The 23,781-nt window shown below is 37.0% G+C and overlaps 1 protein-coding gene across 11 annotated transcripts in view; it reads left to right on the top strand.

Annotated features, from left to right (window-relative positions):
• DTNA (dystrobrevin alpha) overlaps positions 1-23,476 on the top strand; it is a 1,617,970-nt gene extending 1,594,494 nt beyond the window's left edge. For 10 of the 11 annotated variants that reach the window (XM_044066623.1, XM_044066631.1, XM_044066627.1 and 7 more), the window contains one exon: positions 20,458-23,476. In XM_044066623.1, coding sequence (XP_043922558.1) covers positions 20,458-20,604 — 147 coding nt within the window. In that variant the 3' untranslated portion in view covers positions 20,605-23,476. Of the gene's footprint in view, positions 1-5,633; positions 5,683-20,457 lie in introns of all 11 variants that reach the window. The other variant, XM_044066629.1, reaches the window with a different exon arrangement.
• The last annotated feature ends 305 nt before the right edge of the window (positions 23,477-23,781 follow it).

Below are 23,781 nucleotides of genomic sequence, written 5' to 3'. Positions count from 1 at the left end.
TGTCCAGATAATTGTGGACATACTGTGACCAGAGCAAAAGACATGCTGCTTTGGTGAGAGACGGTGGTATGGTTGAGGTATTGAGCTATATAGGTAGGAGGTTCAAATACAGCAGTGATTAACTTCTGCAACTGTGTGTATGAGACCATAAATTAATTTAGGACTAGTTTACACACATTTGCAATGGCAACATTTACAACCCCAGATGGCTGAAAAAGTAATTTGGGAGCTGGAGGGTGACATAACGGTTAAAGTATTTTTCCAACAGACAAAAGATACAGAGTTTTATTCTCACCAAAGAGAATTGGCTAGCCTTAAAGTGGTCCACAAGGGCAGCTAGCCTAGTACTTACCTATTTGCATATGTTTGTAAAAGTAAAGTATGATCCCAAAATCTTTTCTAGGGTATTGAGAATAGAAATGTGCTGAAAGTCTGATTTATTGTAAGGACTGGATTTCTTATGGAGAGGTTTTACAATGTCATTTTTTTTCAGATATTAGGCATAATATTAAGTGTGATACACATGTTGTAAACTAGTTTCAGTGGGGTTATGATGTTGTCTATACAGTTAAAAAATGAACCCTGTGTGAAGGTTATCTTTTCTGGGGGCGCTATCAAGTTTAATCTGTTCAAGCAGAGGGTAGATGTCCTTGGATGAGATAGTTCTGAAGTAGAATTTATAGATATATGAAGAAGATGTGGGAGTGGTAGATGCAGTTTGACATTGGCTAGGGAAAGGACTGGTAAGGTTGTTGAAATGAGAAAGGAAATCAGAGGCAGAAAGTTAAGAAAATGTGGAATTCAAGGAGGGAAGGCTTTTTTGTCCTGTACGATGGTTCACTTCTTTCCAGAAGTTTTTGGGCCATTTTATTAGGTTTGGTATGATTTCATTAGGTGACTTTTATGATATTGTGTAGCTTACTAGGCAATATTGCTCAGCTGGATATAGAAGTGCCCGTTTTAGTAGTAGAAAGTGCTTTCCAAAAAATGTTATGCTTTGTCTCCGAGTTGTAGAAGAACTTTAAGCCTGTAGGTTAACTAGTTGTTAGTTTTACTTTTGTACAGTCATTGGATTACTTAGAAGCAGGAGTTTTGTGAGTCAGCCAATGTAGAGGTAAATAGTTCTTCAGCAGTGTTGGAGTCAAGTCTATTAGAGACACTGAACTTTTATTTGATTAACTTCAGTATAATTAGTGGGAATATCTAAGCCATCATTTTGAACCTACTGAGCATGAGTGAAGTAGTCATTGTAATTCCTACTAAATGTTTTATTTTTTTCTTCCAAATGAACCTCTTCATTGTTTAAGCATTCAGTATCAGGGGGTGGGGTAGATTGTACAGTTCCAGAGAGAGAGAGAGAGAGAGAAAGTCCCAGTACTGCTAGCCCCAATTTTTGGCATCTAGTCTCTTAACTTCCAAACCTGCATATCATGTTACTAATAGTGTAATCACCAGTAATTTAAATGAAATGCTGAATGAAAGGCTACATTTACTAAACAGTAATACACTTTTACCCCATTTAACTACTCAGTAATTAGTTGCTAATTAAAAGGAAAAAAAAAAAAGAAAGAAAGAAAAAAGCAAAATCACTTGTCTACATTTGCAGATTCTTTTGGCTTAATAGATAGTACTAGATCCAAATTATATATCTAATGAAAGTTATGGTCTTGAAATCATAGCTGTCATATTATCTATATTTTTAGAATTTGAATCCATTTATTGCCAGAAACTCTTTTCGGTGTTAAATATAATTCATTTCATCTGCTGTTAGCTAATAGGTTGAATCTCACTCCAAGCAGTACTTATTTCAAAAGCTTGAAAGTTTACTTTTTTCTCCATTGAGTAAGAAAGAAAAGTTTCCTAGTTGTGTCGTAACTCATTCCAGTTTATATGTGGCTGCCTCTGCAATGCTTTATGAGTACTGCATGCTTGCGCAGGATGTATGTGAGGCAGCTGCTTTGATTACCTCATACATTTCCACAAAGTATTTGGATGTCGCTTCTGGAACTAAAGCGTGCTTCACTACAGTGATGCTACAAGACCTCTGCTTTTAAAGTAGCAGAATACAAAGTTGTGTGCAGGTGTGTGGGACCTGTACACAGAGTTACAGCCAGTCTTTGGATCAGCTGTCTGTATGTGAATGAGCAGACAAAAATATTGCTTATGCAGCATCTCGTATAAAAGACAGACTCTCTATGATGCAAGCATTGAAACATATATTGCAAGTTACAACAATGAGAGTGCATGGATGTATAAGTCTTCAGATAACACAGTCTTAAACATGGTCACTAGGTGCCAAAACACCATTCTGAGAGAAAAAGATATTGCATGGGACTATTACTCTGTACTCCCACTGTAACAGTATACTAATTCTGATGTCACCATACCTTAGAGAAAGTAAAATTGTATTTATTTTATTTTTGTGTGTTTACCAGGATAGTGCAACTGAACAAAACTATCCCTTTTCAGCAGAATTCTGGGGAGAACTTATTTGGAATTAATTGACTGAATCATTCATTCTTTCTTCAGTAGTCTGCTTAATTCAATTCAGTGTTACAAGGACACTGGAGACTATCCTGGAACTTGTTAGGTGTAAGACAGAAGATGTAATCCTGAATAGGCAGCACCTGACTGCTGGATACACACTTTCTCCTATCTCCTCTCCCATGAAACCTAAGCCTTCAGGCAATTTGAAGGAACACCAATTCACTTACAGCATGTATTTGGGATGTTGAAGGAAACAAACGCACTCAGAGAAGCCCCTTGTACACACAGAGAGAACATGCAGACTCTGCACAGAAGTTACTCCAGCCACACACCAGACTACAAAATATCTTTATTTATTATCCAGGTAAGAGAAACAGTGGTTTTACTACAAGCATTTGAGTCTGAAGTGCTAGAAAACTGCTGTCTTGAAGCCGCAGGACTCAAGCACCTTCTAGCTTGTGTGGGCTGTTGCTCAAACTGGAATATGAATTCAGGCTAGCAGCCATGGGGAGAAAGCGGGGGGGGGGTTAGGGAGTGAGAAGGAAGGGATTTTAGGGTTAGGAAAGGAAGTTTTAGGGTTAGGGAGTAGGAAGAGAGTTTTAAGTTTAGGGAGAAATCTGAGAGTTTGGGTTTTGCAAGGTAGAGTTTTGGGTTGAGGAAGCGAATTGGGACTTTAGGGTTAGGGAAGGGAATGGAGTTTTACGGTAGGGGAGTGAGGACTAAGGCTGGGAAATGGATGAGAGGTTCTGGTAGGGCTGTGCAGTAGATATTGGGAGGGCTATGTAGAAATGGAAGATCAGGCTCATGGAAATTCGAACAGCCACTTTTTTGAACAAGTGACAGCGAGCATGTGTGTCTTGAATTACAAGCATGTAAACACCTGTAGTAGACTTTGAACCAGTCTACCTCTGTCTCTTCAGATATAGCCCACATGGGAAAGGATAGATGCAGTAAATACACACATTTTAGAGTAGGGTGATCGTCCAGCATTTTTTGACGGAAACCAAAATACCCTAAGAAACCCAACACAGACTTGGGAGAATATGCAAACTCCATAGATATGATAGCAAGTGGTCAGGACTGAACCTCAGCATCTGGGACTGTGAGGTAGCAATCTTCATATCTGAGATACTGCACTGCATGTTTGGTTTTTCAGTTATTAGTTACTGGGATCCCAATCTCTGGGATTTTTTACTTTAAGGGTATGTTCTTGCCTCTTACTATACCATTAGAAACACAGGATTGCGCCCTAGGATCTAAAACATTTAACAAATAATGTAAAGAAAATTACTAAAGATTAAATTCCTCAACATACATTGGAACTGTTTATTTAAACAAGTCTTAAGAATGCTCTCAACATCCTAAATGATTTTGCCTTTGTGTATATATATATATATATATATATATATATATATATATATATATATATATATATATATATGAGGAATAATCAACTTATCTGAGGCCAAGTATGAAAAAGAACATGCAGAACTGACTGTGGTATAAGTCTGTGAGAAGTCTCATTGCTGATGAAAACATATAGACAACTAGAAGTGATAGAAGCAAGCATCATCTTTATAAATCATCCTAGTTCCTGTTCTCTGTGATCTTAGGAATTAAACCGACCCTAAAAGGAAACCCACCAAAAGTTTGGAAGCCAGTGGAGCTCATGAAACACTGGATATTGTTATAATGATATCTAGAAATTTTTGTTAAAATCTATGATGCTGTTCTCTGCACTTGATGCAGTGGTCAGATTTCAGCTGAAGGAAGCTCTAGGTAAATGTCACCGCAGCAGATAAACTGCAAAGTCATAATGGTGCACATCAGAGTCTGCATATCTGAGAGAGGAATAAGGTATTTCACCAAAGTGATGTTGCACAGATGAAAACACCCAGTTCAGACATCACACCCTTGGTAATTGCTAAGGGTCATGTCCATACTGCACCCATTGTCTGACCCTCCAGGCATGACATGTCTCAGTCTGTACTGTGTTAATCTTGTATGCAGTTACAGTTGAACAAGATTCCCTTGAACAAAATTATTTATTTGTTTTATTTTGCTTAGTAACCAGGTTGGTGGAATGACCCAAACTAGGGCAATTTTTTGCCATGACACCCCCTGAATTGTTAACTTCTTTAAACTTGGTCATGGGGATATGCCCCCAACTAATGAGATCTCTTGAAAGTTTACTGCTTGTGTAAACTCTTGTGTAGCTCATACTCTTTTTTTTTTTTTTTTATGTAAATGAAAGTAATGTATCAGTGGCATTAGGATGCTGACTCACAAGGGGTTTAGCCAAGCATCCACTGTGTAAGCCATGGTGTGCAGATTAATTTTAAGGGAGCAATGTGTTACCAATTATAAGGGTGCCAAAAGTCCCATCTTCAAACACACATGAAATAAATAATATAAAAGATCCAGAAAAGAAGATAACAGTATCAAAAGTGAGGTATTTTATATTGCTAGTTTGTAAAACTAACTACTCAGGTAAAGGCTTCTAATAAAATAATACCTGTTTGTTAACCATGCATGCCCACTGGGCACACAGTCAATTTTCAGGGGTGACCCAGGAGCAACGTCTGACTATGTCACAATAAGGAAATAAAGTCTGAGGGAATCAAACCCTGTCACACTGGAACTACACCTTGCAACCTTAGCTTCTGCAGCAACTACCAGACTCATAGTTTAAGTGCATGCACTGTGTCTTACCATATGGCTTTAGGAATTCAAGATATATAGCAAAGAAAATAAGCGTTTGTGTTGAAAGGAAGTAGCAATACACGAGTCTGGTTAAATTAAGAAATTTCTGACAACGCTTGGGGGGGGTTACAAGATTAAGAAGTGGGTATGCTATTCCAAACATATTGTCAGTAATTTTGCATGGCACAACTATTACAGCCACATGTTTTGAAACTTTACCTAGAAAAAAAAAACTTTTTTAATTTATGCATGCTATGCAAACATAAAATGTATTCTGGTATTTTTCCTGTGGTATCTTTGCACCGCATGTTTTATATTAAGTGACTGCTAACTTAAACTTATCAGTCTGTGCATGGCTGTGTTCCCATGTAAGTCACTGGATTGGCCACTTTACTAACACAATGTTTCTCTTCCTTGTTTTATGTTCTCTGTGGTTTTTATAGGTCAGTTTACAAGGCTGAGTACTATGTCTTTTTCTCACTCTCTTATCCAGTAAGTATAACCCGCACTTTATAAGCTTATTAAGGCTTGTTAGTGTTATATCTCACTATATGTATGTCTGACCACTTTTATCATGTCACCAGCAGTTGTGTGTACAAACAGTGCAGGTTATGTTATCTCATCCTTATATGTGGAACAGTAAATAACATGCTCAGTATGTTGTTTGTATTGTTTGCTTCAATAATGATCTGAAGCCGAGGTTTACTGTAGAATAGCGGAATGTGATCCTGAATGATTTGGATGAAAAAAGATGCAGAAGTATTATGCACCAAAGGAAAGCTTCATTTGAGGAGTAGATGTGTGAATGCCATTATTTTCAGAAAAAGCAATGTTTGATATTTAAATTCATTGTCAATGACAGTTTTATAAAGCTATGTTACAGATACCTCCAGTAGCAGTGAAAATTCAGTAAAACTGAGGTGTGTGTGTGTGTGTGTGTGTGTGTGTGTGTGTGTGTGTGTGTGTGTGTGTGTGTGTGTGTGTGTGTGTGTGTCTGTGTGTGTGTGTGTGTGTGCGAGCGCGCGTGTGTGTCCGTGTGTGTGTGTATGTGCACATGCATATACTACTCTGTCTGCCTGCCTACCTACATGTAATTCAGTGGGAAAGAACTATATTAATGTACATATTAACACTTTAGTTCTGAAATTTAGAAAACATGAAAATAGAAAACACTAGGGGTATGACTGTTCGTATATCTGTAATGTTTTCCTTTGTGTCATCAGCCTTCATTTCAAAGCCCTCCCTGAGCAAACATTCAGCTTGTAGTCTTCACAGCTGGTACATGAAGATATACTTTATACAAGATGCTTTGATAAAGGGTAGCTAGAAGCTGAAAAAAATCTGTTGTTTTTGTAGTGTGTGCTTTGCAGGATTTAACCATGAAGATTATGGCTAGGAGTCATAGAGAAGCACTTTGTACTTTTCACAGTGCTGAATATAACAGTGTCAGATGTAAATTAAGTGTTTTAGGGATCAGCATAGTAAGGAAATCTGTATGTGCATGCATATGAATCTCTGAATTGTTCTTCATGGCTTTATATCTTGATCTTCCTGTTTATTTGGAAATCTGGGATTCCTGTATGAGAATTGCAAGTTGAATTTCAGTCTTTTGAATTCTAATGCCCATATTTTGTTTCATTTCTGTATGCTAGAAGATATAATCAGACTGTAAACTATGTCTAGCATGATGGACTGTATAACACTCATAAGATAATTAAAATACTTTTACTAATGTTCACTCTACTATGATACATCATAGATTGGTTCCCTACACTGTGCATGCATTGTTGTTGCCAGTTTCACACCATAAGGGCAGGTGTCTATTTTCTTGAAATTTCTTTTACTGGACACTGAACAGTAAAGACATTTGAATATCAATGATTAATTACAGAGAAGCCTTAGTTTTTAATCCAAAGATTTAAGAATCCCTGAGAATCTCAATTGAAATGCTGCCACTCCTGTGAAGGTATTGCCATGAATACCTACTGGCCATCACTGTTTCCAGTCGTTTTCAGGATTTTATATGTAGTTGTTCATGGGGTGGTTGTTTTAGTGGTTACACTGTCATTAGTTTGTATAGCGACACATACCCTTCAACCTGTTAGAACAAGAAATCTGAACAAAGCCAAAATTAATGGGGAGGACTAAGGTCCAAAAAGAGAGGCAGATTTTTACATATTGCTCTATAAACTTGGAAGGTTGTTATAATCACAGGTGTTGCATTAACATACATTTTCTGAATAATATTGAATCTGAAACTCAGATGTGTGTCATTATATAGTGGCTTCAACCCTCAGAGATTTGGCAGAAAACCACAAATGTTATGACAATCAGGCCAACAATATGAAAATGTGGACTGTTGAGCAGTATATAGCCAGTGTATGAGAAGGAAGAAAGGCAATTTGTAAACAGTCTTTATCATTGCTTCATAGAAGTCTGGAATATGAGAAGGGAGCAGAGCTGATATTTACATAGCTGACTGCTACACAAGCTCATAAAGTGCTAATGTGTAATCCCTTGCACTCAAAAGTGCTGAAACTTCCATAGGTAGTCCGTCATAAAAAAGTATAATTTAAGGCAGTTCTTTCTGTGGAGTTCTGCTGTGATAGAAAACCCCTTTTTTAAAGCTTACAGGAGAGGGGATAAATGGCAGGCCTGTGAGGTATACTAAGGTTTCCCACCTAAAACCTGAGCATTTCTGTGACTTTTTATATACACATAAGGATTATGGGCATTAAGAGAGCAAGTTAGTGTCTCCTGAATAGAACAAAATCAATCCCTGCAGGACTGGCAGTCGTAATTTCTTGTAAACAGTGAATTCATTTAAATACTGAGGTCCAGAACTGTACTAATATCACCAATACTTTTCAGTACTAGAAAAAAAACAGGTATAAAATCTTATAGATTTTAACTTTTTGCTTTGATGTCTTTTTCTGGGAAAGGTCTCTACCCTATTGCTATAAATAAGTTTTTTGATTTAACAGTGTGCTGGAGATTAAGTTATGGACCATAATGCACAGGTTTGTTTTCTAACTGGATCTCTGCTGTTATTCTGAGACTTGCAAGTGCAAGAACTACAATTATGACTATCCATATATCTATGTCCATATATATATATATATATATATATATATATATATATATATATATATATATATATATATCTACATGTACAGTATATATATATATATATATATATATATATATATATATATATATATATATATCTATATAAAACCTACAGGAGGAGAGACTGCACTCGACCTAATGTGGACGTTTGCATTCATAACCCCCTTTATATATATATATATATATATATATATATATATATATATATATATATATATCTACTCTCGTTAGTGCAAATGACAATCTGCCAGCACGTATGCTGCCGAAAATCAGATTATCGTTCACAAAATGTGAACTGTACAGGATAGTCGAACACACATATGCGAATGCAGTAGCGCATTCGCATAAGTGTATTTGACTAACTGTATGGAGATCGTGCTACAGTGGGGATTGAAATTTCATCCAATTCCCCACTGTGCTGCATTCTCGGAGTTGGAATATATTTTTATCAGGGGGTGTGGAGGGGTGCAGCCCCCCTACAAAAACATATTTCGTATAGGAGTTTAATGTACATCAGCTCCTATATGGATATCACATGATATTTTTCAATGACAGTGTCGACCCAAATGTGTTGATCATTTGGGTTGACATTGTGAAGCCATCAGAATTCTGGATTCGGTGGTTTCTTTCGATAGTGCGAACGGAATGTGTTTTGCCTTTCGCACTAATGATAGTAAACCATATATATATATATATATATATATATATATATATATATATATATATATATATATATGTATAAAATATATATATATAGACATATATACACACACATACTAACAACCGGATCTCCATACCTCTATAAAGTAAATACTCCCAAGAAACACTAATCTCACACTTGGTATAGTTAGCTCTGCATTGTTACTCATTCAGTTTCACTATCCTGTGGCTCACACTTAAGAGTCTCAAAATATTAAATAGTACAGTTATCTTTCTAACTTCAGGAAGCACCCATGTAAAGTCATGTTCCATGCCCGTCTCTCGGATATTGTTCTGAATTATGAAGACCAGTACAGTGTGAATCTGCTCCTATACACAGTATATCAGAAGGTACTTTATGCAGGTGATCTTTTCCATGTTATAGTCATGTTTTGGTGCGCCACTGTCTCTGTTTTCCTTGTCAGTACCAGGCCTCTACACAAAATCATACACAAAATGCTTCATTTTTACAGTCCTCAGGTCACTCAGTTATCTGCAATGCAGCTTGTCTGAAATTTGCATTCTTGAGACACACAGTAAAGTTCATTGTCATATAAACTACTGCTGTTTTCTGGCAGCAAAAAAATGGGATATAACAAGTCGTGAATTCTGGGGTATATTTTTGTAAATAATTTGTGTACTTCTAGCAGTATGGTATCATTTCTAGTTTCTTCTTTCTATAAAAGTGTTTACATTGAGTAACCATAAAACAAGTGTTTACATTGAGTAACTGTAAAACAACCAATGTGTATTACAATTCCCTAGATCCATGATTGTTAATTCCTTGGGCATTTTATGCAGTAGTTGTGACAGTCCATCAGAATTTCCATGTTGCTTTGTCCGTTTATGTTCAGTAACATAACAATGATTCTGTCAATAAGCTTAAAATTCTCTTCTAGCCCCCAGTTCTCTATCTATTCTCAGTTAGGAACAGATCCTCTAAACATCTGCATGCTCAAGTCTGATCTCCCATCGAATTGGTTGGAACTTTACTAGGCAAAAAAAAATTGCTTCTCTCTTGCTTATCTAGTACTATCAACATGCTACATCTACAAAACAAATTCAACCCCCATCCTCAGATTTAGAGAAAGGATGTAGGGAGTCCTGGATGGCTGTAGTACTATAATAACAGAGACAACAATGGAATCAAATCTAAATAACAGATTTCATATGACATTGTATCAACACCATTGAGCAACTTTATTTCTGTGCCTTTAAGAAAAGTTTTATTACTATAACTGATTAAAAAAATATTGCCATTTTGATGTAGACAATGAAACATTTTAAAACAGATGCAGATGAGATGGTAGACAGCGGCCAAATTATATGCTGGCCCAAAAGAGTACTGGTAGTCTTAGTAAAGGAGATTTATGATGCACCTCCTAAAGCCAGTCTCAAAATACTTTGAAAGAGTTTTCAAAGTAGTGAATCCCACAAGCAAATGGCCTGATAGAAAGAGGACTAATGTCCAGATGATTCAAGCCTCAATATGGGGATATCTAGCAGCACCGAGAAAGCGAAGCAGAGATTATGAGAAGGCCAGTAGGGTACCAGAAACTCTCTTAAATAGGTGGCACCCTGATCATGTTAGACATTAAGAGAGTTTTAAATTCAATTTCATAGCATATCATTTACAATTCGTCATTTTGTCAGGTCTGTGCTTTGGGCATCCACATGTACTTACAGCACGTAGAGCAATACTATGTACCTACCACATAAATGAGCTTAATGTATATGCACACTAGTTTGTTCCAAACTGTTAACAGGCACAGCTCATGCTAATTAAAGGTAGTATATATATATATATATATATATATGGGGTACTTGAGATTACCGAAATCTCAGTAGACCAACTTTTAAAACACAGAGCCGATAACACTGAAACTACACAAAACCGACACACACAATCCCGACACTAGAAAATCCCTACAAACCTCCCTAAAACATGCAGACAACACACACAAACAACATACAGAAGAAAAAACACAACATTCCAAATAAAACTACCTAATTCCCCTCACCTATATCCTGCCCACCATCTAACCTAATCTAAACCCTTACCACTAAGACAAAACATACACTACAAATAAAAAACCCTAACATACATACCTTCACATTTCATGTTTCTGAGTGGGGGGGGCTACACCCCCCTGCAAGTTATAGCTACAAACTCCGAGATTGCACTACAATGTCCATAAGAGCGGATTTCCTGTTCCACTCAAGTTGGACTGTCAAGCATTCAGAAGTCGGCATTCTGACTTGTCACTCATTTGATACGTCCAGCTTTTCGGCTCTGTGTTTTAAAAGTCGATCTACTAAGATTTTGGTTATCTCAAGTAGACCCGTATATATATATATATATATATATATATATATATATAATACCCAACTTACAGACAACTGCAAAAGACGGTGTTGGAATGAGGTGCTGTCCACTCACAAGGGGACAATTGGAAAGCATTTCTGGCACACTAGTGAGGGTCCCTTTACAGATCAAATGATATAATATAAACAATTGCTATGATACCTTAGTGCAAGGAGTCTCCTCACTGAATCCTATGGCTAAGTTGAATGTTAAGCAGTAAACCACCAGGGCAAAATAAGATAGAAGACAGCCTGAAAACCAAAATTCAGAAGGCTAACTATTGAATAGAAATTAACCAGTCAAGTTGATTTTCCAAGATGGCTGCACACTGATGAACAGCTTAACTTCAGCTCTTGCAGTGTGAAAAAAGAAAATGAAAGACAAGGGACATGAACTCTGTCACTTTTAGTGAATTTAGTTACTGGCTAGTAGAAGAATCTAAGTGAGCCTGAAAGAAAAACTAGTAAAGGCGAAGAGAAAACACTGACTGGGAAGAATCCTGTAGCTGTTCTGCAAAAAGCAGTTCATGCTCCAGAGTTTGCCAGTGAAACCTTTTCTATTGTTCCAAAGAAAAACAGTACAGGAGCTGACTAGAAGAATTGGGAGTACCTTGAACTTGAACCAGAGACTGGCGCTGGGGGATGAACAGGAAGAAGAGCAGCAGCATGGAAATTTGTGAATAAATGAGAGACTGCAAAGTATCAGTTTCAAAGGAGATTCTGCCAATAGGGATGACTGCAATTAGGGGTATAGAGAATAGGCAAGAGGGGGCTGGAATTCACTGGAGGAAGATGTCAAAGGAACCAAGGTATTGGAGAGGGAAAGCTAATAGAATGGTAAGAGGCCACTAAGATATTTGGACTGTAGGATAGAGATTGCCTTCCCTATCAGGGATTTTGTTTTTATTAAACAGGAAACATCCTTATTAAATGATCACTTGTGACATAGGCACTTATATATATATATATATATATATATATATATATATATATATATACATATATATATATATATATATATAAATGAAAACAAACCGTATTGACATAATTTGAGTTGCAAACATTATACATCACTTAAAATCTATCCAGTCACTGTCAGTCAAACATTACATAGCTCATTCAAATCCTGCCTTCTTTTAAACCTCATTCCGCATCTACTTGGATTGTTCCCACAGTTTCTATTTTTTCTTATGTAATTTGCCCCTACCCTTTTCTAAAGATCCCAATTCCAGTTGTTTTATCTCTGTTACTATATTCACTACTTCTAGAATAGTTGGTTTAGACTTTGCTTTCATTTCCTAGTAATTGCTTTTTTGGCAACAAATATAATTAGACTCGGCAAGGCCTTACTATGTCTAGGCAATTCTGATTCTGTATCATAGCTCAAAATATTTCCTTAGTCATACCAATTTTTTTCAGCCAGTATTTCTGAGTTCCCTATCAGGGATTGATATGAAAGAATAGTTCAGTGAATTCTAAGTGAAAGACCTACACTGAATGAGTTTTTATTTGAATCTAGATCAGATGCTGCTGTTAAAAATGGGGATAATTAGTAGAGCATATAAAATAGTGCACCATAGCTATAGGAGGCTATCAGAGGGGGCAGAAAATATTGAGAAGGGAAAGAGTGATTAAATACGAAATTTGCAAAAAAAAAAAAAAAAAACAATTGGAGGACATACATATGGCTCCCAAATATGCAGCAATGTCTAGAATATTTAAGATTTTGGCCTGGAAGTGTTTGCATAGGTACTTTTATACCCCAAGCAGACTCCAAAGAATTTTTCCTCAGATAGATGACAGATGTTGGCGGTGTAATGGGGAAGAAAGAGGTACGTGGGAGCATATTTTTTTGGAGTATAATGAGTTGGCAGACCTTTAAATATTCCCTACAGAGTACTCTGCCAGGAATACTGGGTGAGCAAATGAGTGTAACTAAGGACATGATTTTTTTAGAACTGGGATACAGGATCTGAATTGCCTAGGCATAGTAAGGCCTTGTTAAATTTCATTCTGGTAGCTGCTAAAAAAGTAATTACTAGAAAATGGAAATCAAAGTCTAAATCAGCCATACTTGAAATAGTGAATATTGTAACAGAGATAAAATCACTGGAAGTGGGATCTTTAGAAAAGGGTAGGAGTAAATTTCATAGAAAAAAATGGAAATTGTGGGAACAATACATGCAGAAAAATCTTTTGGAAGAGGAATGAGGTTTAAGAGAAGGCAGGAACTGAACAATTTATGTAATGTTGGGTTAATTATTTTGTATAGAACAATATATGTGATGTGTAATGTTTGTAAATGTGGACTTGTTAATTTGGTTTGATTACTTATACATGAATGTAAGTTTGTCTATGTCCCAAGTGATGATTCAATAAAGGTGTTTAAAAAAAAAAAGCGACATACCTATCAAAACCTGACTTGTGAAGTCACATCCTACTATCAATACTTTGTGAAGGTTTGCACTGATGATGTGGCCTCGATGAAGTTGTCTGGAGTGGGGCACTGTTGTAGCAAACATTAAAAGCAAAAATGGAATAGCCTCAGTAGCATTTTCTAGCAGGCAGTTCAGTGCCTGATGGCAAAATATGCTGCATCTGGCAAGCAACTTAGCAAATGCAAGCTGTCCTCTCTAGGGTAAATTAAATAAACATATTTTCTGTCTTACTATACTTATGCATCTCTTTCATGTAAAACCCGAGCAATGAACATCTAGGGTGTGAAAGGCAGCTGCTACCTTTGTTTCTACCCTATCAAAGAAAACAGGACAATGTATTAACTTTTGCAGGGACAATTTGTAAACCACTTTGGGGGGAATGTACATTAGTCTTAAATATCGCATTTTCTTGTGAAATACCAAATATGATCAGTAATGGCCTGTAACTCTGGGATCGCATGACAAGAGACAAAGGCATTTAGAAAGAAACAAAGTTCAACACCATCATTCAGTTTTAATGGGCAATGGGCAATCCTGTCAGTTTTGAAGTTTTTATTTAAGAAAGACAGAGAAGCAGTACATCTTTAAGGTGCTGGGCCACAATCTTATAAGTTATGGTGGGCAGAAATAGCGGATATGTGCATCGTGACTGTGGAATAACTGAGGTCGAAATCATACTGGTGTCTGTAAGAAAGGTCTGGATAATCTGTAGGATGACCAGGTAAGCATTAGTACCATTCCATCCAGATAGAAATACTTTCCAGACTGAGGCATAGGCCTTCTTAGTGGAAAGTTTCTTGGCAGACTCAGTCTCTTCTGGTGCTGTTAATGACTGACCAAGCAGGATGAAAGGGTCTTCATTAGAAGTCAGACTTTGAGCTGAAGCTAGTTGTTGCCTCGATCATGGGGAACATCTGTGAATAAAATGGAGGAGATCTACCTACCACACCATTCTTTGCCTAAAGGGAGTAACACAAATTCGTTTTGCCCTCCTCCCATACTTCCAAAACTTTGTAAAGATAAGAGTAATCATTGGGAATGGTGGGAAGGTATACAAGAAACTCCTGTTCCATAAGATGGCAAAAGCATCCATTTCCATCTTCTCTTTGTTCTCTTTCACCAACCAGAATGGGGGAGGACTTGCTCATCTGAATGGCAAACAAGTTGATATGCGGAGTGCTCTTCTTGTAGACATGAAAAAGAGACCCTCCCATATCATGAGCCCCAGAAGACTAAATAAGTGGCTGATAAATTTTGGCAAGTCATTTATTTCCCCTGGGATGTAAACCTCTGAGAGAGTAATATTTTTGTTTCTGGCCCACTGCCAGATATAGATGAACTCACTTAATACAGAGGTGCAACCACATGTCCATTTGCTTACCCATATACCACATTTTGGATTGTTTGTCGGTGGACCCAGAAGAAGCATCATCACTAAAACCTTCAGAGCCAGAAAGACTGTCGCATCTCCCACTGGTTGATGAGGAGAACACTTCTCCATGGATGACCATAACCAAAGGTCCACTAAACTGTACTAGAGCTGAGATGAGCTTCCCACCATGTAAGGGTTCCTTCTGCGGGAATAGAGTGCCCACTGAGAGGTCAATGTGGGTTGCTCACCATTCCAGGGTGTAGCAAGGTATGGTCTTCCAATGTATGTATACCTGTACCAAACCAGTTTTCATGAATCAGTTTGCCTCAGTCTGGCATATAAAAATATCTTCACTTGCTGGAAAGAGATATTCTGCCATCTTTGGTTCTGGCTTAATTCTGATTCTGATATCTGTGTGGATACATACATCCCTTACTTTATCTTACTTAATCAGTAGCACTATTGGTGAATCCTGTTCATTCCATTTTGCAGTGGACAAAACTGTGGTAATTTCCAGCTTCTGTAGTTACAGTTCCACATTTATCTAAAGGGGTCTAAGACTATTCACTGAAAGCACATTTCACTGAAAGTCAAATGACTGTGCACAAATCACTTAAAGCTCAATTAACTGAAAACGCAATTCACTGAAAAACATTTCACTGAAAGTTATATATGGCCTTTTCTCCACTGTTGTGCGACTCTGGTGTTAGTATATATAGTAAGGAGGGGTGGGGGGCACCTACCCCATATCGGGGGGTGCGAGGGGCATAGCCCCCCACATATTTTGGATATATATTAACTTCAGAAAAGAGTAATTTATTGGAATTGCAAGTATCCATGTATATAGTTCAAAATATTTAAACTAGGTGGGGGGGCTATGCCCCCCCCTACTATATATACTAACTCCAGCGTTACACGACAGTGGGAAAAAGGCCATATATAACTTTCAGTGAAATGTGTTTCAGTGAATTGTGTTTTCAGTGAATTGAGCTTTCAGTGAATTGTGCACAGTCAAATGTGTTTCAGTGAAATGTGCTTTCAGTGAATAGTCCTAGACCAACTCTAAAGGCATAATAGACAATTCTGGCTTATGACATTTTGTGCTAGTGTTTTGTTCTGTCTCAGTCTTTGCCTTTATATCTTTCTTCTCATCTGTTTGGAAAATGTTTGTTTAGCAGCTTCCAATAGTTATGATAACTTTTCAGATTTGACAGGTTTGTTACTGCTCTAGACTGCCATATGAATCTTCCTGACAGACTACTAACAATGCTCAGTTTTTCTTATCCCCTCTTTTCAGAAGAGCGCTGGCCCTCTTGAGCCATATTCATATAAATCCGCTTTGTATATCTTGCCTTTATATGTTATACACTTATTTATCTTACGCACTGACAAAAGTTTTTCATGCTTAGGCCATTATTGACACTTCCATTGGTGTGTGTGTAAAACTATTTCTTATTCTTACGTGAAACGCAAGCAAAGCACATCATGTTCCAACTCCACTTTATGTTAATCCTACCCTTTATGAAGTCATCCAAATAATTCCTCTTTCAGTTTGATTTATATTTTACAGCTGTAAGCACACCAGGTCATACAATTTTATTTTTTTTTAGCTCAGTCCACTTTTCTGACTCCTCATCACATCATACATCCACCATTTTTTATACCAGATTTGCTCCATACCTGCTGTCCTGCATCCAAGTTTGCCATTCATTTGTCTTTTCATTCTCTTGCACACTCTTTCAGAATGTTTTTTGTATAACATATCTTAAATAAAGAGTTTTTGTTTACATCAACATGTCAGCTTTATGTTATATTCTGCCATTCTAAAAAGATGATTGCTTTTTAAGAGAGCTGCTAGACTATCTGTAAAAAGCTCTGTCGACCACACCATCCTACAGTGACTCCATCACCATCTTTGGGAAAGTCTGAGGACCTTGCCTGCTGTTACATTAACCTGTAATCACAAGACATACTCAAGTGTTCCTAACTAACCTATGTGCTACCAATAGCACACGCTGTCTTATGTTAACATTAGTCACCTAGCCACACTTCATTGCAGAGGTGCTTCTACTTCGACACACAATATCTTAGCAACTTTCCTCCTTAAATCTCATCTACACGTCACTGCAGTTAAAATAGCTACTTTTACTAAATACCCATGCCCATTTAGAAAATATTTACGAACTGCAGAAATGTTTGATTAGCAGCACTTGCCAGTGTATGATCTCTGTGGACATAATGTCATTTAATAACCTGCTTTTTTATTACACTGTAGCAATTTTGTAAAAAATAAGCATACTGTTTTTTCAGCTCTACTCCAGTGTATACAAAAAACACAGTAATCTGAGGGTGACAACTGAATGCCGATTTACTTACAGCTGCCCTGCTTCACAGTTTAGTTACTGGGGTGCTGGGGGTAGAGTGGCAGCAATTGCTGAATGCTTTGTATTGTATAGGGATTACAGTGCTCACGCTAATGGTCTTCAGCAGGGGTGGAATTCCAAGTTGAGTGTTAAAGAAATTGCTGGATATTGTGATCACCATTTTTATATGTTTTTAATTATATTTTGTTTGCCTCACTACAGCAATATCTCTTGGCAAGCTGGTGGTAATTTTTTGTAATTGGATTACTGTTGAGTTAACTTGCTGTCGGCTTTAACATCTTATGGGATTGATTTTGTTAGGCAAACTGAGTATCAGAATTCTCTCCCCTCTTATAGTTTTGCTTGGGGCTTGAAAGTTTTTCCCAGCTTTTGTCTGTTTCTCTTTTAGCAAAGACATGCAGTTTTACCTGCCATTCTGTGTTGCTACATAATTCTAACCTTTTGTGAAAGCTTCAAGTTTTTTTAATGGGGTAGCAGTAGGCTTGGCTGAGCTGCCCCAGAGGTGGGGCATTATGCCACATTGCACATGCCTACCTTGGACCAGATCACAAGCCACTAAAATAGGTTACTTATTTTCTTTCTTGAACTAAAGATATAGAACCTAACTGAGGTCTATCATAAAACAGTAATAACAGTAGATTCCTGACTAGCACTGTGAATGTAGCCAGTATCTGTAACCATGGCTTCAGGACCATGAATGCTTCGTACTAGTGATTTCTGAACCATAGCTGAAACCCAGTGACATTATTCCTCTTTATATTCTGCAGAACTGCCACATTGTCAAATCCAAAATCACAAAACCTGAAAGGAAGTAATGTCTTCTTGATTGTTATTAAAGCAATAAACCATCAGGTCCTGTGTATTTTAAAGGAACACTAACTCAGAACCAAAGTAGTTAAAAGGAGCACTGACTCTGAGCATGCTTGTCACTGAACATAAAGCAGATCTAATGAATGCACTAAATAGTAACTGTTTATCAAAGTAATTCCATATTTTAGACAACACTCTAAGATAATTCTGTTTCATTCAACTAGTTCACAATCTTGCTAGACCCAGCCGTCTCTTGACAAATTATTTGTTTCTGGATTGGTTTTTAGCACGCTTTCCCTAAAGGCTTAACAAACCACTGGTTGGTGAACCTCTTAATCCTGACCACTACCTTATTTCAGTTACATTCTCTGTCAAGTGTAAGAAATCTCCTGGTTCTGAAACAAAACCCAATGGTTTTAAATGTAATAAACTTACCTCAGTCCTCATGGAGCTTGCCTGCCTCCAGGTCAAATGTCCTGCCCCAGTACCATTGCAGTGATGGCTTGTATCATCTTCTTAGCATATTACTCCCTCTTCTGGATAAGTACTACCCATAGAAGGCATGAAAGGTCTTGGCTACACCAGCACTTTGGATAACCACATAAAGTCTTTGTGGTCAGAGTAAACAGAAAATAAATATGGGTCATTTATAGCCCACTTAACAGACCACATGCCTGGAATGATTTCTGTATAGAAAGATAGATAGACAGACAGATAGATAGATAGATAGATAGATAGATAGATACATAGATAGATAGATAAAGTGTGTGTCAGACCAAAGTACAGTGAAGATTTAGATTATCACAAGGTATTAAACAAGTTCTTATTCTCTTGGACGTACCTTCTTGTTTAAGCATGGGCCTAAGGTGGCAGATAACAATAGAAATGCCATTTCAGAGAAAATTGTCAAGATTATATTCAGAAGATTTGAAAACTGTTGTTTTTCTGTGAAAGGCACCATTAACTGTACCTTTGAGGGGAGACGGCTATGGAGAATCCCTCATGCAACACATGCAGTGCAACATTAAAATAACTGTACCATTTGAACATGATGCATCCATGGCAGTAGTGCCCATCTGACTGCTGTCGTACTTCCTTAAAGATACATTCCAGTGGATGTCTGCTCCATGACATGGAGGGATGAAGCCCTGACTGTGACCCAGATAACTCAGGTTCAGTTAGGGGACTACATACTGGCGGGGCTAACAGTGTAGGGTGCGAATGAATGGAAGAGGCCAACTGTCACTCCTTGGAGTGATTAAGGTTATCTGATCACAGCAGTGCTGCGCTTTCTTTGAGAGTCGGTGCACAACATACTGCAATTCATCAGGGATGTCAGTAGCATCTTCATAATATGGGATACCCACAGTGATGTTGTCCACCAGAGGGCTGTTGGATTAGGGTCTTTTCCTAAAAATTCCTCTCCTTACCAATTTGTATCAAAGGCAGATAGTGTCCTGGCCTGTGGACAATCAGGGTTTATCCTTAAAAGCAGGTGGCCCCTGTCTAAGAGGCTTAAGTCAAACACTTAGGCTTTTGGGAGTAAGGTGGCTCTAGATAGGCACTTGATTAAAAAGAATTCAGCAAATAAATGAAGATTAGAATGAAGAATGCACCCTTCAAAGCTGTCAAGATAACCAACATCATTGGGGCTGCTTCTGCCCTTGTCACCTAGGATAAGTAAGTGCAAACTGCTGTAAGGCTACCTTCCTCTGCCGAGTGGTGTCATCCACTGGGTGATGTGGGGTGCAATTTGATTCATGTGGATTAGTGAAATGAATGAGCATCTCATAGATAAATGGATTGATTATTAGCAGGTGCCAGGGAAAATCATATGCAGAACGTATATTCCAATATACATATTTAAACAAGCATTCTGAAAGTGTTTCTGCATGAGATACTTAAACAATATTTACAGATCATTTAAAGAAAACAGTCAAGACATTAAATATGCTTGTGTGGTAAGCTTTCTAGTTGTCTGTGCAATAGTTAAGATGCACCAAAAATGCATGTTATTCTCTCATTAAGGACTAAACACACTCAGTGACTTTTGTTCTTCTGTTCTTTTCAGGCAGCCTGTGAACCAAAAGAAGAGAGTTATGTGAGAACAGATGATGATGATGATGATAGCTGCATTCGGACTGATGATGAAGATGGTCTGACAACTAATTTTGCAGAAGAATGGAATGAACATATGAACCGTCTATTGAAACACTGACAAATTTTACAACTAGTGTGATGGTTGTATCACAGTAGTAATACTTCAACACTTTCGTCCCCTGCCCCTCTCAAGAGTCCTGATTTTAGACATGTATTTTAGAAAATAGTGGTTTACTCTTTTTTTTTTTGTTTTTGTTTTTTTTTCTAAACTAATTCATTAGGCCAAGTACATCTTATATTACTAAAGGCTGGTGCAAACTGGTGTCATCAGTACCACTGAAAACAACTAATAACAGAATGACAGAAATGTACCATTACTATCTTTGCACATAATATCAAATGGATTCAGTTTACAGTGAAGAAAATAGTACGTTTTTGCAGCAGATAAAAAGGTCATAAAATGCTGAATGTTTTGTCACTTTTTTCTAATAGTAAAAGAGTTTCTATTCATTGTAAAACAACATCCAGCTATGGGGGAAATAAAATGCATTTCTGCATCCATCAAGAGCTGCTACGAATGCAGTGCTAATCCTGAAATGAAGAACGTGATTACTTCTGTTCTTCGTGTACTACTTGACATAACTTATGTACTATACATACTTTACAGTTTTTGGATTACAGCACATTCAGTGTCTCAGGAATGTTTTAAAAACTAAAAAAGAAAGAAAAAAGAAAATATCAGCCATAGAAATTAATGTAAATATCATATTTTTCCTGAAGTAGTCACAGCCATTTACAAAGTGGCAGTGTTCTTACAGTTGAGAGTCTATAGTTTTTAAATCGGTATAGATCTTCTTAAAAAACTGTGAACTAAGTTTAAAATAATCACTACAGAAGCCGTTTATAAACCACAGGTGCCATACAAATCTTCAAATTGTCTGAATTTAGTTAGTGTTTCCTTTCCATTCTGTATTCTTTGCTCCATCAGTGTGGTTGTGTATCTAAGCATGTCTTCTAAGAAATCGTTTCTTTATTTACTTTTTCTTTCACTCTTCTTTCTTCATTTTCTGGTGTGGCCTTCAGCTTAAATGTTGTGAATATTATTTAAAAGTGCGCTTGCAAAACTTTTTAAGTATATGTATTGCCTTAGATGGCCCCTTAGCATTGTGCATGCATTTTGAGAAAGAAAAAATTACATTGTGAAATGTTGTGTTTTCAGACAGAAGCAGGGATTGTAATGAGGAGTTAACAAAAAGAAAGGTTTGAATATGTGACTGACCTTTAAAAAGTATGTAATCCAGTTGAAGGTAAATGTATGTAGCAGGAAGACGCAGGGTACAAGTTATCAAGGAAGATCATATTTGTTTACAAATTATAAAAGCAATTCAGTTTATTTTTATCAGAAGGGTTGAGAGGGTGGCCTAATGGTTAAGGTGTTTGCCTTATAAACACAAGGTACAGGGTTTGAATCTCACAGGGGATAATTGGCTAGGCTTAAAATGGCTCACAAGGGCAGTTAGCCTAGTACTAATCTATGAACCTAAGTCATCGTTTGTGTGTATGAATTCAAGCAAAGAAGAATATAATGAAAAATATCTTGAAATCAGATCATTTGTGATGCAAATAATTATTGAGTATGACCATCATTTCTAGTATGACCATCATTTCTTGATGTGTTAAAAACATGTATTAGCCTTTTCCCTTGATGTTCAGTGTTTGTGGTAAAAGGTAATCACTAGCTCTTACTAAATGCACAGTTTCCTTTCTGACACAGTTTTTTTATTTAGACCATATGTTAGAAACAACACTGCACTTTCTGAGTTGTAAAATCATTGAACAGAGATGCCTGCTCAGGCTAACTACACCTTAGTTGAACCCTAGCAAAAGTGGCCAGTGATGCCCTCATTAAGCCAGGAGTGTCAAATGCAAATTATGCAACACTCAAGAGTATGGTGAATATCCATGATTTCAGTATTCAAGGATGTTGCAAAACATCAGGAGGTGTAAAGGAAAAATAGACTCCTGAAGAAAAATCAAAATAAGAAGCCAGTCAGCTACAAATAAAATAACACAGGTACCTGTGGTGATGCAAAGGTGCTCTTTGTTTAATTGTTGTGCAATAGAATAATATCAAGGAAGCTCACTGTTAAAAGATAATGCTATAACTGAATTTCTATAGCCTGAAATGCATGTACATTTGCATAATGGATTTTTGCTGCAGGAGCGTTATTAATGCTGAAAGGAAAACAAAAATCTAGAAACAAGAAAGTAACACGGTAAAGGCATGTTGTAGTTTTATGAAGGTAAGACACATCAAGAATGTGAACGAAAGTTGACTTGTTTTAAAGGAAGTCCCTGCTTATAAACTGTAGCAGTGTGATCTGCACAAGTCTGTGGCCTTGTTGTGAAGCAAATTCTGTATTTTCTTAAACTGCATGCAAGAAAAATGTCATGTCCTTACTTAACAAGAACACTTTTTTTAATTTAATTTATTTTAGCCACCCACTTATATTATTAGTTTCTGCTTGTAGATAAATATTGTAAATAGTGCAGAGCTCCAGGTTCCTAAACTCAAATTAGTTCATATTTAATTTTGTCGGCTGAGAGCAAGCAGCCTACACTGTCTGAACAGACAAAAAAGGGCCTTTTACTCCTTTTTTAACCAAAAATGTATAAATATTCACTTCTGTTACTATTATCTGTTAAAGAATTACAATTATACTACTGTATGGGGCACCACCAGAGACAATACAAATGGCAGGGGCACTATAATTTCATATAGTTTACTGGTGTTGTAACAAGACTACTGATTTTTTTTATTACTGTTAAGTATTGTTCTGTGTATGTTAATACCAACTGGGACATGTCATATTTTGAAGTGAATAAAATGTTAAGTTGTGTGTCTGTATTTTGGAATGGAATTATTTCTTCATTAAAGAGTAGATTTTTAAAAATAAAATCATGGCTTTTTGAGTCATAGTTTTGTGCTCCTTGTGTTTGCTCTGTCATCTTTTCCTGCTGATCCCATGGTTATTTACAGGACTTGGAATTTTATCATACCAAACTTACTTGATGCCTTTGGAGATGAGTTGAAATGCTATGCCAGTTAAGTATTATGCAGTTATGTCAAACAACTGGGGAGATGCGACTCCCCATTGTAGTTCTGAGACCCATAACTGCGAGCCCCAGAATTATAAAAATAAATAGCTTAACAAAGAACAAGTAATGCTGACAATCACTGTTCTTTCTCCCCAGGGTGTGTGTGTGTGTGTGTGTGTGTGTGTGTGTGTGTGTG

The sequence above is a fragment of the Protopterus annectens genome, chromosome 3.part1, assembly GCF_019279795.1.
Source record: "Protopterus annectens isolate FY-2018-M chromosome 3.part1, PAN1.0, whole genome shotgun sequence".
Taxonomy (NCBI): Eukaryota; Metazoa; Chordata; order Ceratodontiformes; family Protopteridae; genus Protopterus; species Protopterus annectens.
Note: the sequence above shows the minus strand (reverse complement) of the source record. Positions and strands in the feature narration are given on the sequence as shown.